Raw genomic sequence first — 15792 nt, forward strand, 5'->3', positions numbered from 1 at the left:
GAACCCAGACGTTAGAAGGAAAGTTGTTCTCTGACCTACACATAGGCAGTATGGCATGTGATGTTCCCCCAACTAAATAAAAAAGTATTTAAAAATGTATTTAAATAATATTTACATTCTTGGTAGAATGCCAAGAATGGTTCTTGCAGTCCCAGTACTCAAGCGACGGAGGCAGGAGAGCTGTGAATTGGAGGCCAGCCTGAGCAAGACTGTGCTCAATAAAAAAAAAAAAAAAGCTCTCCCCAATACATACATACATACATACATACATACATACATACATACATACATACTGAGGAGGAATTTAACAGAATTGCTACTATGTAGTGTTTTAGACACATTCTTTTCAGATTTGGAGATGGTGAAAAGTATGCCGCACAAAGGTTTGTAACAAAGGATGCTCAGAAACTGCCAAGAGGGAACCGTGTAAAGCAAAGGGCTCTGGATTACAGATGGCATGAGGGCAGTTTACAAGCCTCAGGGTGTTGATAAGATTTAGGACTTTCCTATCAATTAAAAGCAGAATAATATATAAATCTCCATTCAAAACAAGGCAACTTCTTCAAATAAGCTAAGCCTCAGACAATAAAGTGAGGATTCCCTATAAAGGATGTAGTAATTTTTGAGACCATCAAAGCATTGGCTTTGAACAAAACTTGTGGAACACATTTGAGTGGTTCTGATTCCACTGGGCTGTCGAAAGACAAATAACTTCTATATCTGGCTCCTCCTAATAACCTTTACAATAAAAAGAAAAACCAGCTTCCTCTTTGCCTGACTATAGGAGTTTAAACGAATTCAGCTAACACAATCAATAAAACCAAATGTCTGTCTGAATATGAACTGGAGAACCCTCAGCATTCAGGATTGAATGGAAAAATACCTCTCCTTTTGTTCAAATAGCTGCTATGCCTGTAATGTTGACAGAGACAGAAATCCCATGCCTAGTTTTCAATATAGATAATCCTTAAATAAATATATTTTTGTCTGTTTGTCAATCACGGAAATACCACAGATGAGTGGAGGAGAGATTTTAAAAAAGTTCCCTTTCTTTAGCCAAGGGATGTCATCTCCTTGCTGAATCTGAACTGTGACCTCCAAGTTAGGGAGAAAATGATGGATTCATGCTTGGGGCCCTCCCCACAGGTGTGCGCCTTGAAGTTTAGACGGAGAACATCCATTGGTGATGTATATTTTGGATATTTTCTCTTTCTTCCTGTTATTTATACCATCTTTATGTGGTCCTGGAAAGACACAACTCTTTAGAATTGTAAATGTGCAGCCTGAGGTAGTTCCATAGACACACACTTCTTTTTTCTGTGAGCCTGTTTTCTGAACAAAGCACCACACCAGTTGCAAAAGTTTCCCATGTTCTGTCTGAAGCCAGTGAAGGTCACGCTGAATGAACCAAGTGGTCACGATCTGCAGGTGATAATCAGGGGCTGTGGTAGAACCACAGTCTTCAACTTAGCCCATATACTGGACCAACTAAAAGCTTTAAGGACATGCTGTGACTTGGTTCTTGTCCTAGTTTACTTTCTGTTCTTGGGATAAAAACCATGACCCAAAAGCAACTTGACAGCGAAAGTGGTTGTTTCATTATGCAACTCCAAGTTACATTGTATCACTGAGGGAAGTCAAGGCAGGAACTCCAGGCAGGAACTGAAGACAGGAACTGAAGCAGAGGATGTGCAGGAAAGCTGCCTTTTGGCATGCTCCTTATGGTTGGCTCATTTACTTTTCTTACAGCACTCAGGACCACCTTTAAGTTGTCATAAACAAACCAGCACAGTCCCCAAACATACCCTTATCTGATTGGTTAGAGAGAGTCTAGGTAAACTTATTTTGTTTGTTTTGTTTATTTTTGTCCACATTATTCTAAAGTCATTCCATATCAAAACTTTAACATCCAAGTAGTTAATAAAGATTTGATCCTAGTCAATTAGGTCTCATCAGGAGTGGTTGCATTATCTTCTTCTGTGGCCTGGTAAGGCTGCTTCCTCCTCAGGGGGAGGTAATTAAAGAGCAGGCCAATCAGTTTGTGTCAGAGACAGTCCCTGTTCCTATTACAATGGAACCCACTTGGATATTGAACTGCCATGGGCTACATCTGTGCAGGGGTCTTAGGTTATCTCCAGGCATAGTCCTTGGTTGGAGTATCAGTCTCAGGAAAGACCCCTGTGCTCAGATTTTTTTGATTCTGTTGCTTTCCTTGTGTAGTTCCTGTCCTTTCCAGATCTTACTGAAGGAAAAGAAGACCTCCCCTATCAGTGGACTTGTGGAGGGGCATGCATGCAGAGGGTGGAGGAAGGGAGGGATTGAGACAGGAGGAGGGAGGGAACCACAGGGGGGATACAAAATGAATAAAGTGTAATTAATAAAGAATTTAAAAAATAAAGATTTGGGAGTAAAAATGTCAGATGAAATACAAGTCTAGACTGTGGTCATTTGAACCATTCTGAACTACTTCTTGCTGCTTTGAGCAATAGTCTTCTCCAATGATACTGTATGTGTGGTACCTAAGTGATACAGGGCTGGACATGTGATTGAAGCACAGACTCTCAGGGCCCAGGCCTGCTAAATCAGGACCCTTGGTGTGGAGTCTAGCAGTTGTGTTTTAACATGTCTTCCAGGTGATTCCACTGCTGCTAACGTTTGACCTGTCTCCCTTGGAATATGGCCACACTAGTACTGTCTGATTCCCAGTCCACTGAAAGACTACAGAAAATCAATTTTGCATCCATCTGGGGGCAGGGGGAAGTTAATACTTGTTTCTTCCACATATTTCCCCAGTGTCACACCATTTTCCTTCCACCTTTAAGAAGACAGAAATATGAAACCAGAGTCACTTGGCCAATCCATTTGAAGTTGATTAAGTGCTTTCCGCTTTTTTTTTTTTTTTTTAAGGTAGAGAAGAGTGATAACCCTTTGAATCACTAACAGGACTTCTAGGCTCTCGTTCTGCTCTTTAATAAAGTACATGGGTATGTATACCAGGATAGTCTTTACAGAATTGCCATAAATGTAAAGCAAACTGAAGAAGACCAAAGAAGACTGGAAGTAATGAAGCTACCTACCACTTACTATAGAACTGATTTAACAAATCCCAACATATTCACAAAAAGAAAAGAGAGGATAGTTACAGTGCTTGCCTTACTGCTGTGGCGCCTACCACTGTGTCCCTGGCAAAGGCTGCTACTGAGCACCTCACCTACCCTCTCAGCTTTCTCCATGTACCTTCTCCCACATTCGTTCAGACCACTAGAACTGTGTAGATTATGCTTGCCCACTCTCTTGTTTCCTTTTCATATCCATGGCGTTCTTACCCACTGATCTAGAAAGCTACTTTTATTTTGTAGAAACAGATTCTCAGCCCTCCACTGTTTCCTCACCTCTGAGCAGAGTGGGGAAGATGGGCAGCCGCTGTGTTACTGGGGGTACCAATCTGGCCATTCTGACCACCTCAGTGGCTGGCTGGAGTAGTGACAGGATTGGCAGGTGCCACATTGTCTCTGATTTGTTGCTATTGCTTCTGGATTTGATACATTTCATCCACTTGTTCACTCTGCTTTCATCATGAGGGACTGTGCAAAACTGTGTTAAAAGCTGTTGTAAAAGTCGCTATTAGCTGTATGTGAAAGAGTGGCACAAAGGCTTCTGAGGTGAGGAGGGTGGTGCCTGACTGTCAGTTTCAACGTTTCGGACAGTTGATGCAGGAAGCTCATGAGTTTAAGGCCATCTGGGCTACGCAGGAAGTTTCAGGCCATCCTAGGCTACATAAAGAAAGCCTTAAAAAAAAAAAAAAAGAACATGGGAGAGCTGGGAGTGTGACTCTGATAGAGTACTTGTTTTGTATGCATGGAACCCTAGGTTGAATCTCCAGTAATGCCCCTCCCTGTTAGAAACAACAACAAACCAAAACATGAGATGAGAAACCGGCACACCATCCTTTTGAAATCTATGGAGCTGATAGTGTGCTACAGAAGAGAAGTTTGCCGATAAGTTAAGAAGAAAGGAAGTCAGAACTTTCCCTTAGGGGCCTAGGTGCAGAGAGAGAGAGCTGCTTCCAGAGAATGTGGAAAACAGGTCTTTGCTTGGAAGGCAAGTATCCCATCCATAATCAGAATCCAAGTCTGACTGTCAACCTCCAGTCTGCTTCTCAAGAAAGGGGCTATCATTTTTTTTTTTCAAAAACCTTTTTTTTTTTTTTAATGGAGAAAGTGTTACTCCTTTATTTGAAGAGACATTGTGATCAATAGTCAGGTCCAGGTACTTAAAATTAGAAGCCATGGCTAAAGGGAGATTAGTTCCAGAAGATTTAGATTTGTCTATGCTGTTCAACTTCTGCTCTGGTTTGCCCATTCTTCAATGGGCTTCATTCTCATGGCTTCTGCCCATGAGAGTGGCTGCTCAGAGCATGAAAACAGACCATGTATCCAGGGATGTGGCCATGATGGTTGCGCCTGCTATCACCTGTTCCACTATCCACGGCAGGTTGCTTGGTTGGTAATGTGCTACTTAACTTTGATTTTGTGGTTCTGAAGGTCAGTTTTTACTGAGGAGGTGAAAGAACAAATTTTCTGTAGATCCACTCAGTCTTGAAGGATGCTGTAAGAGGCTGGGAATTTTAGGAGCGTACTTTACTGTGATTTTTATCTGGCCTCATGATTTTTCCAGAGTTAAGCTAAACATGCGACTTTTCTCATGATGTTCTATGGCTTTCCTAAGACACCCATGGTAAACAACTGCTTCAGCGTGGCCCCAAACATCAGAAACATATCCATGATTCTGGAGATGAGGGATCTGAAATCAAGTCGTCCCCACCATTCCACCTGCTGGTGGCAATTGTTGGTGCCTTCGGTTTGTGTCTGCATCATTCTAAGCTCTGCCCTCCGCCATGTGTGCTCCCATGTGCCCCATACTTTCTTGGCCTCTCTTTTACGAGGACACACGTGATTGCATCTAGAAGCCACCGAAGGTAGGGCTCATGTCTCTGTTAGTCTTCCCAATTCAATTCTGCCATATGACATTGGAGTCACAGGTTTTGAAATGACACATATCACTAGAGGTGTCTATCTAGCTGTCTACATCCCAGGTGATTCTGTCTTGTTCTTTGTGCTTTTTTTTTTTTTTTGAGAAATCATGGTTTACCTTCCACCACAGATCCTACATACGAAGTCTGAGATTTAGAACAAAGTGTTCATACAAAGGCTTTTGGGAAGCACTCCTCATCTTAGCAATGACCCAGAAACACTACGGGCACCCACCAACACAGACAGAAGCAGCTGATAGCATGACTACTAGTGGTAATACACTGTGTGTTATTTAAAAAAAATATGGTTGTAGTTTTGAGCAACAGTTTGAAAACCAGTTTCCACACACTAATAACTCTTAGCTGTAGGAAAAATGTAAGTTAAAAAAAGATTACAGGTGATCAAAGAGCAGGCAACTGAATTCATGACAAAGGCAGCCCCTGTTCCCCCTACTTGGGAACCCATATGAGATGGAGCTGCCAATCCCCTCATCTGTGAAGAGGGTCTAGGTCCTCCCCATGCATCGTCCTTAGTTGCTGCATCAGTCTCGTCAGGACCCCCACTGGGCCATGGTGATGTGGCCTTCCTAGGCCACAGAGGAAGAGGATCCAGGCAGTCCTGATGAAACTTGATAAGCTATGGACAGATGGCAGAGGAGGAGAACTTCCTTCAGTCTGTACAAGGACACTTAGTGCCCAAGGTAGACAGTGGTATCTCTAACTGTGGACTATCCCTGATGGTTCTAATTCCTTATCAGGGAATGAGAACTTCATTGGAACATCATCCAATCCCCTTGATGACCCTTTTTTTTTTTTTGTGGTTTGGTTGTTTGGTTGTTTTGTTTTGTTTTTATGAGACCTTAACGCTCCTCTAGGAAGCATGCAATGAATGGATTTCTTTATTGTAAAAAAGTCAGTTCAGATGTTAGAAGGGGGACTCGTACCTATTACCCTCCACCCACTGCGCTTTTCTTCATATGTATGTACATGCAAGCATCTGCACACACACATTCACCCACATAGAAACATACACATAAACACACACATCAAACAAGAAATAAAAATAAAATAATTTTTAGTTAAAACCCTGGAACTAAACAATGTCTTAAACGTAAAGGTTAACTCATACATCCTAAGAAGGTAGAAATAACCCCCTTATGAGTGACAGGCTTTCATAGAAAACTGAACTAAATCTCTGGCCTACGTGTCCTACTGTAATTCCAGCACTTGGAAGGCTGGGCTAAGGGGATCTCAAGATCAAGACCAGCCTGAGCTACATAGGGAAACCCAATCCCACGGAATCAAGGGCTAGTATTATAGCTCAGTGATAAAGGACTTGCGTGCTACTCAGACTTCGGGTTCCATCCCCAGCATTGCAATAACAACAACAACAACAATAATAACAACTTTTAAAATCCCCCAGGTGGAAGAGGATGACCCAATCAAGAAAGTGTCAAGGCATATACATATGCCTTGTATCCTCATTTCTCTAGAAGACAAGGCAGGAGGACTACTAGAAAGGACGGAGTTCTAGTGAAATCCCAACTTCTAAACAGAAGGAAGAGTACTTTCAGAGATTAGCTGAGAAGTAACTAAAGGTTTTCTGAGCAGCATTATTTTACGGTTCACAACAAAGCACTGCAGAAATTCCAAGCTTTCTGAACCATTTTCTTATTTTCCTGTAAATTGATCTTACCACTGGCACTGTAAAATAAAATCAATTTTTACTCATAAAATTTTGTACTCAGAAGAATGCCTGTTGTTAGCAATACCGTCCTATAGGTGCCATTGATCACAAACAGGGAAGTCCATGTAATATTTCTGATCTGCATATGGGACATGATACAGCTGTGCTAATTGTTTGGATCCCTGGATACATCAGGCTCCAGTTCATTTTTTTTTTAATATCTCAGGGAACTTGCAAAGAGAACCACAGATTTGTCCAGTTGATGTGCTTCCTCCACCTTAATTAAAAACATTATTTTTATCTATTTGTTTTCATTTTAAAATGAGAAATAATGGGTGAGAAAAAGTCATCTTGACTTATTTTTTTTTTATAGTGCTCAAACAGAGCTGCATTTATTAAGATAGTTCTAAATATGCAGGTCTGGGCTCCAAGCACCCAAGAGATAAGACTTAGTTTCTTGAAAAGAAAACCAGTAAGTTCATTTGATAGTAAGCACTTCTCTAAAATTTATGGGCAGCACAAATAACTTCTTGGCTTTGGTGGGAAGATTACAATGTTTAAAAACACTAGTTTCCAGGTTCTGGAGAGGTAGCTCAGTTGGTAAAAATGCTTGTGATGCAAGCACTGGGGCCTGAGTTCAGATCCCCAGTACTCACATGAAACATTGGTTTCAGGGTGAGTGTCTATAATTCTAGTGCCATGGAAGCAGAGACAGGCAGATACTTAAACTCACTGTCTACCCAGGTGAGCTGAGCTACAGGGTCAGCATGAGGCATGTGTTGAACCCTAAGGCATAGAGTGACTGAAGAATATATTGGACCTTGGCCTCTGCTCTTCACATTCACACACCCATATACGCACACAGCACTGAATGTACACACACACACATACCCACACACAAAAGATTATACATCACACACATCCATGCTTCCATCATTCATAGAACAAAAGACTAGTTTCTACTCCATAATCAATTGCATTGCACATATTAATGTTTCGTAAGTTGGATGTTCTAAAGAAGAAAGAGCCCTCAGCAACTATTTAGCATGTAACTATTCACCAACCACTGACCCCACGCACACCCGTTCATACCATGGGAGAGTCATTGTCACTAAACATGATGCAGTTGCTGAGTCAGAACCTGGTCTCCTCTCTTCCTCATGAATCTCCCTGTGGTGTTTAAAATGTCTTCTTGATATGAATCTCAGTAGTCGTACGTCAAACCGATGAGTTGATTCCTAAAGCTAGTGTAGTCACATAGCAAACTAACCCTCTGAACCTTGGCCAGAGTGACTCCATCTTGCGGCAAACTGGGAATGCCATCTTTCACATGGTTAGGCAGTATTTACTGAAAGCAACAGAAGTAGTCAGAAGGTGGCATCAGATGTCTTCCTCAGTCACTTCTCCACTCAATCACAATCACCCCTCTCTCTCTGTCTCCCTCACACATACACAAAAAAGAGACAGGGAGTGGGATCCCTGTTCACAGGCGCTTAGAGTTTGGGGGGAGGGATAAATTCTAAGGAAGACTGAAGATGCTTAAAAACAGACAACAGATGCACAGCCAGGCTCAAGTGTTAGTTCTAGAATCTGTTTTCCTGCACTTGCTGGTCTTAATATACTGGTAGCAGTTAGCTCCCCCTTGCCCCCAGAAACAGCATAGAGCTTGCTCTTGTAGCTTATGCCAGTTCCCATGGTGTAAATGCTATGTCTTGACTGATTCTGAGCTGCTAGTCTGAGATCACCAAGCGCAAACTCAGCAGGAGACACACTGGTTTGGGCAGCTGTTTATGACGTTGTTAAAGGTGTCTTCAGTGGTCCTTTGGACACAGCAGGGTAAATAGTTTCCCACAGCACACACATTGGTCAGATACTCCAGAGATGGCAAATTTGGGGTGTCTATTACTTTTAGTATAATTTAGCTGCAAGTTTGGGTATTCTCATTTTTTAATAATGACTGTATTTAACATCCGGCTTTCAAAACTGCTTGAAAACTTCATAAGCAGCTCCTGAGGGTCTAGCTGGTTCCAACGTGGTATAATACTGGAGTATATCATATGTTGCAGGCTATATGTACAGCCAAGTGTGTCCTCACAGCATTTTACAGACTATGGCCCCTGTGCCTTTGTGTATTCACAGACTCATTCTCCAGAACAGTGAGTGTCACTAATCCACCCAGTGTGAGTGTTTCCTCTGTACTTATGTGTGGAGGCTCTATGTTTTGAACATTATTTAAGCCCTAGGTTGAAATTTTGTTTTTGTACAGGCTAGAAAACAGATGAACACATACATTTTCAGACGGTCTCTTTGTGAAGCCTTTGTACAAAGAATGCACATCGCAGATGCTTATGGTCTTGAACCATTAGCATAACATATGTTCCTGCTCCAGAGTGGCAACATGTGCCTCTGTTCCAAAATAGCTTGTGTATGAGCACCCGCATTCGTATCTTATGCTTAGGGTCTGGCTGTGGAGGAGGTACAAGGACTTCCACGCCAAAGGAAGTGTTTCTATATGCTGACCCAGACAGAGTGGGTGTATTATTTCTGTCACTGAGATGGTCATCATTCCCCTGTCCTCATCATCATTACCAATAAGCACTGTTTATCAAGAGCTGTCATGTGCATCTCACTGTGACAGACACCATGCAAATCAAGTGGCATCAATGATCCTATGAAGGTCAAGTTCAGACGCACAAAAACAGCAGTAGTATTGCACCCCTGCCATTTCAGGGCAGGAGACAGGGTATGTGATGTGAGGGTAAGGCTGCAATGTTCCCAGCATTCCCTGCGGGGCAGGGAATTATGGTACAGTAGGTGCTAAAAGGGGGTGAGCTAAGCAGCTACTGTGAGCCTCAGAAACTCTCTGGTTGAGCAATAATGAGATGAAGGGAAGAAAATGACGGAGAAAAGGACAGAGGAATGAAGGGCAAGAGAAAGAAAGAGAAGGTAAGATAGTGAGACAAAAAGAGAGAGGCAGACAAACAGAGAGACATGGGGAGTGACTGAGAAATACAGACAGAGGAACAAATGGGGAGAGAAGGGAAGGATAAGAGAGACACAGAGGGGATTAGATAAAAAGATACAGAGATTGATGGAAAGAGACAGAGACAACAAGAAAGACAGGAAGAGGAGAGAAGAGACTGGCAGAACAAGAGAAAGTAAGGGAGGCAGAAGAGGAATGAAGCTCAGAAGAAGGAAACTGGGAGGTCAGCATGAGGGGGTAGAACAACGGTATGAGGGCATCTCTAAGCCCTGTCCTCCATTCCACCCCACTGTTCTGTCCTCTCTCCACCTACCATCACCACACTGGCAAGGAGCTAAGTGGCAGGAACTGATGCTGCGAATCCACATGGCTCCAGGGGATTGATTTCTGGGTGAACTGGGGAATGGTCCTTCGATAGCCAGCTGGAACAGAGACATTGCTGTTTCCTTGAGCATTTGCTTTATTTTAAAAATGGGGGAAACATGTGACTCTCATTGAGAAGGGGAAACAAAATAAACATTGAGGGTGGATGGGGAGAGAGGACTGAATGGGGGTGGGGTTGGCCGTGGGGATAGGAACAAGAGGAATCAGGTGTGGAGAGGATGAAGGGAGAGAATACTGGAAGACTATTTGAATTAGGGGCATCTCTGGGACCATCTAGAAACCAGGGGCAATGGAAACTCCCAGGAATAAGACTCCTAGCAATCGGGGATATGGAGCCTGAGCTAGCTGTTTCCTGTAACTAGGCAAGACGTCCAGTGGAGGAACTGGGACATCAACCAACCCATAAAACCCTCGACATACACTTTGTCCTGACTACAAGATTTGCTGCGGTAAAGGTGGCACAGAAATTGTGGCAGTGGACAACTGATGACTGACCCATGCCATGAGAGGGAGCCCACTTCTGACACGACCTGGAAGGCCAGGAGCCAGAGGCTGAGTAGCTCACAGACTCATGATAGAACCAAACACAAATGGACAAAAAGTTAATTAAATGATTCCTGATGATGTGCTGCTGTAATTATGGATTGGCATCATCAGAGAGGCTTCACCCAGCAAATGATGGAAACAGATGCAGAGACCCACAATCAAACGTTAGGTGGGGCTAGGGGAATCCTGTGGAAGAAGGGAAGGACTGCAGAAGCCAGAGGGGGCAAGGACACCACCAGTAAACCCACACAATCAACTAACCTCAGCTCTTAGGGGCTCACAGAGACTGAACCATGAACCAGGGAGCCTGCCTGGGACTCACCTAGGACCTCTTTATATGTGTTACAGTTGTGTAGCTCTATCTTCTTCTGAGACTCCTAACAGTGAGAGCAGGAGCTGTCTCTGACTCTGTTGCCTGCCTTTGGGACCCTTTCCCCTTACTGGGTTGCTTTGCATAGCTTTAGTAGAAGAGCACGTGCCTAGTCTTACTGCAACTTGTTATGCCATGGCCGGTTGATATCCACTGAGGTCAGCCCTTTTCTGAAGAGAAATGGAGGAGGAGTAGATTGGAGGGGAGAGGTGTGGGGGAAGGTCCTGGGAGGAGAGAAGGGAGGGTAAACTGTGGTTAGGGTGTAAAATAAATAAAAAAAAAATAAAGTCTAGAAGCCATGGTGTCAGGTGCACCTAAGAGGCTGAGATAGGAGGCTCACTGCAAGTTCAATGCCATTTTGGGCTTTATCGTAAGTTCTGGTTCAGCTTGTGCTACATAGTGAGGGTCTGTTTAAAAAACACCAAGAGAAAACTGGATATGATGCTAACAAAGGTGAGCCTTTGATTTGAGAACAGCCTAGTGTCTACACAGTGAGTTTCAGGACAGCTAGGATTATACAATGAGACCATGTCTCAGAAAAAGCTAAAAACCAGATTAAACCAACCAGCCAACCAACCAGCCAAAAAACACCATCACCACCACCACCACCACCACAACAACAATAGCATCAACAAGAGTCTAGAATCTTTCTCTATCCAGGATATCATTTGACCATCTCTGGAGGTGATACAGCACACACTGCTTTTTTTTAAAGGGGATTTTATTAAAAAGATAAAGCCCTGTCTTTTGAGCTTTACTATCGATGGACTTGCCAGCAACCAATATAAGGTGGGTTTTGTAGCCCCCATTTAATTTAGTGTCTATCGATGTTTAAGATCCCAGAGACAAGATTTCATTTCTGTAGCATTAATTTACTTCATTTTTCTGGGGAGCCATAGAATTAACTTAGAAAACTAGTGTTGTCTGAGGGTATCAAGAGAATTTTTGTTAAAGTAAAAGTTGCTGCTTTTTCCGCCTTTCACTCCAAGAATAGATGAAAATATTGCAAAGAGGAATACATTTTCTTTTTAAAGATGAGCTGTGTGGAGACTGTATAAGCTGTTCCCTGTGATACAGAAATAAGGGCTTTGATTTATGGTCATTTTTGCCTTGTCCTTGTTCTGCCAAGCCAGGGGCAATCAAAAGTGGGGCCTAAATGATACTCTTTTTTTTTTTCTATAGCTACTTGGTAATTTCCCATGAGAATTTGGAACCACTGATGATAGAAGCTCATGAGTTCCCTGCCTTGTAGCCCCAGAACCCTCACAGTGGTGTAGAGGAGGAAGTTTATGAGGCTTCTTCTTCCCACCTCAGACCCGGGATGTTGACTTCTGGGGGTTGGGGTGACACCCTGCATTTCCCTACATTGTTTCATGTCTGATGTCCCCACCTTGAAGTGCAGGCAACACTGAACCCTCCTCGCCCCTGACTTTGTGTTCTCTTCAGTAGAATGAAAGTCATCTCGTAGAGCTGATGTCTCTTCAGGGCATAGAATTTCAAATGGACTCCGTTGGTTCAAGTATCTTTGTTGAGCCCAAAGATACTTGTGCAGATACTGACAACACAACCTGTGCTTTTTGGGGGCTTTGATTTACTGAAGGAGCTCTTGGGATTGTGGGGGACAGCTTGTCTTATATTCTCTAGATCCTATACTGGTGGCAGGAAGCTGAGGACTTTGGGTGTAAGACACTTCCTGTTTCAGATGATATGCTCGACTTTCCTTGTGTCCTTGACCTTTATTTCTATTCTACCTTCTCCAGCCCATCTCCATTTGTGCCTTTCAAGACCAAGATTCTCACTTACACCTGGTTGGGGGGATCATTGCCAGGCCACAGAGGAGAGGATGCAAGCAGTCCTAAAGAGACTGGATAGGCTGGGGTCAGATGGTAGGGGAGGAGGGCTCCCCCTTTCTGAGGACTAGGGAAGGGGCCGTGAGAGAGGGAGGGTGGGACCAGAAGGAGATGAGGGAGGGGACTACAATCGGGATGTAAAGTGAATAAACTATATAAAAAAATAAAATTAAAAAAGACCAAGATTCTCATATTGAATGCTTGCTGTGGCAACTAGAAATGGCTCGGTATGTGTGTTTGCAGGTTCTTTTGTGTCAGGTACACGGAATCAAAACTATGAATATGCAGGCGCTGGCGCAATGGCTTAATTGGTAAATTTCTTGCTGCTCAAACATAAAGGCCCGGGTTGGATGCCTCAGAACCCACATAAAAAGCCCAGTGTGGTGGTGTGTTCTTGTAACCTCAGCGCTGGGGAGTCAGAGACAGGCAAATTCCTGAGCTCACTGGTCAGCCAGTCTAGCCCAACTGGTGATCTCCAGGTTCAGGAAAAGACTTCACCCCAAAAGATAAGGTGGGAAATGACTGCGGAAGGTGGTGAGCATTGACTTCTGGTCTCCGCACGTCCCCATACGTGTGACCTTAGACAACATTTGAACACGTATACCAGGGTCTTAGGCACCCGAATCCCTGGTAACAAGCACTGAGTTTCTCTGGCCCCACTGAGCACTAAGACGTAGTTTGGACCTGCCATTTTGCTGTCCGCGTTGGAGTCTGTAGCTGACCTTAGAAACAGCTTACTGGGCTCTTACCTGGCAATCTTGTCTGTGCAGGACATGGTGACTAGCTGTTCCCCCAGCAGGATGCCATCCCACGTCTGGACTGCACCGGGGCCCCGGACAGGGACTGTCCCTTCCCCAGACTCAATCTTGGTGCGCAGGTGCCCTCGGAACTTCCTGACGATGTGTTTGCTGCTGTTCACTAGGAGAGAAGAAGTGACCGTGAAAGATGGCAGGAACACTGGTCCAGAGACAGCATGGGTTGTGGAGGCAGCAGAAGGAAGCACAGCAGAGAAAGGTAAACAGTCTGGGCCCAGGAGGCAGGTCTTAGAAGTGAAGTCAGGGTGGAATTTACTCTTTTGAGCAGCGGCATGGGTAAGATCTGGGCTGCAGGTTTAGCCTGGGGGGTTGGCCAGGTGTCCTGTGAAGGGCCGACAGCAAATGTCTGAGAGACTGTGGAGCTCCTCCTTTTGAGTCACAAAGCTGTCACTGGGTGATTTGTCACAAACGAGTCTAATACTCGATTTCTGGACATCAAAATTTAAATGTCTAATTTTTATAAGTTGTGAAACCCCGTCAGACGATCATATCCACAGGTTCTGTAGCTGTCGATTCAACCAACTGTGGCCCAAAAACGTTTGGCTCAAAAACTGTTATCTCTTCTTTTTCTTGTTATTATTCTCTAAGTGATATAGCACGGCAGCCACTTTTTTTAAAAATCATATCTACATTGCATAAGGTGTTACAAGTAAGCTAGCAGTGATTTGGAGCTTCTGGGAGGATGAACGTAGGTTATATGTGCCCACCACAGCAGTTCTCTAAAGGACTGGAGCATCTGTAGTATCTGTGGGGAGTCCTGAACAATCCTCGCAAATACCGAAGGATGTTGTAGCGCTCTTTTCAGTTTTGTTCAAAATAAACTTTACCAAAATTTAAGGATATAACAATACCAGTTTTACATAAACTTTTCCAGAAAGAACAAAAAGGGAAGCATCCTTCCCAGCTCAGGGGATATGTAGATACAACCCACAGAGATAACTGTGAGAAAGAAAGGCATAAACCCATATCCCCCATGTACATAAATTCTAAAGAAACTTTTACAAACTAAGTGTAATCACATAGAAGAGGTAATTGCTTATGGTTAAGGAAGTTTAGTTCAGAAGTGTCTTTTCACTTTCCCCCTAGCCATTAACAACTGTAGAGCCATGCCTAGCTTTTGGTTCATAAATTGCATCTCTTCCTTTTCTTATTATTCACTAAGCAACATAGCACAATGGTCATTTTTAAAACCATATCTACTTCTGATCTAGGAACCTGTCACAGGGGGCCTCTGAAAGCCTCTGCCCTGCAGACTATCAAAGCAGACGCTGAGACTTAAGGCCAACAGTTGGGCAGAGTGCATGGAATCTTATGTAAGAAGTGGGAAATAGTAAGAGCTGGAGAGGACGGGAACCCCACAAGGAGAGCAACAAAACAAGAAAATTTGAACACAGAGGTCTTTCCAGAGACTCATACTCTAACCAAGTACCAAGCATGGAGATAACCTAGAACCCCTGCACAGATGTAGCCCATGGCATTTCAGTGTCCAAGTGGGTTCCATTGTAATAGGAACAGGGACTGCCTCTGACATGAACTGGTTGGCCTGCTCTTTGATCACCTCCCCCTGAGGGGAGAGCAGCCTTACCAGGCCACAGAAGATGACAATGCAGCCACTCCTGATGAGATATGATAGACTAAGATCAGAAGGAAGGAGAGGAGGACCTCCCCTATCAGTGGACTTGGGGAGGGGCATGCGTGAAGAAGGGGGAGGGAGGGTGGGACCAGGAGGGGAGGAGGAAAGAGCTTATGGGGGGGATACAAAGTGAATAAAGTGTAATTAATAAAAAAAAAACTAGCAAAAATAAGTAAAAAAAACAACTTTTATTTAAACTTCTAACCTTTTTTTTTCCCTAGAAATAGTTATTCATAGTTGACAGTAACAAACCCTGCCAAAGAGCTAAGTTACTATATACCAACAGACCCTGCCACAGGGTCCAGCTGACCTTACATTTTACTATGATTCAATAGTGTTCTAACTCATACTTTGTTATCTCTACGCTTGCCTGCACTCTTGATACCTGGTTGCACTTGTGGTATCCACAGACCTGGCTGCACCTGGTTGCATTTGGGTTGCACTTTGGAGGACCATCACTTACCTCACTTAGAATCAATCAGCTTAAGGTTT

At 43.6% G+C, this 15792-nt stretch overlaps 1 protein-coding gene across 1 annotated transcript in view; it reads right to left on the reverse strand.

Moving 5' to 3' along the window:
- Adarb2 (adenosine deaminase RNA specific B2 (inactive)) overlaps nucleotides 1-15792 on the reverse strand; it is a 564895-nt gene that overhangs the window by 24887 nt on the left and 524216 nt on the right. The window contains exon 7 of the mRNA XM_055613205.1: nucleotides 13602-13770. Within this exon, the coding sequence (XP_055469180.1) occupies nucleotides 13602-13770 (169 nt within the window). The remainder of the gene's footprint in view (nucleotides 1-13601; nucleotides 13771-15792) is intronic.

This window comes from Psammomys obesus, unplaced genomic scaffold, assembly GCF_907164565.1.
Source record: "Psammomys obesus unplaced genomic scaffold, mPsaObe1.curated_primary_1811, whole genome shotgun sequence".
Classification (NCBI taxonomy): domain Eukaryota; kingdom Metazoa; phylum Chordata; class Mammalia; order Rodentia; family Muridae; genus Psammomys; species Psammomys obesus.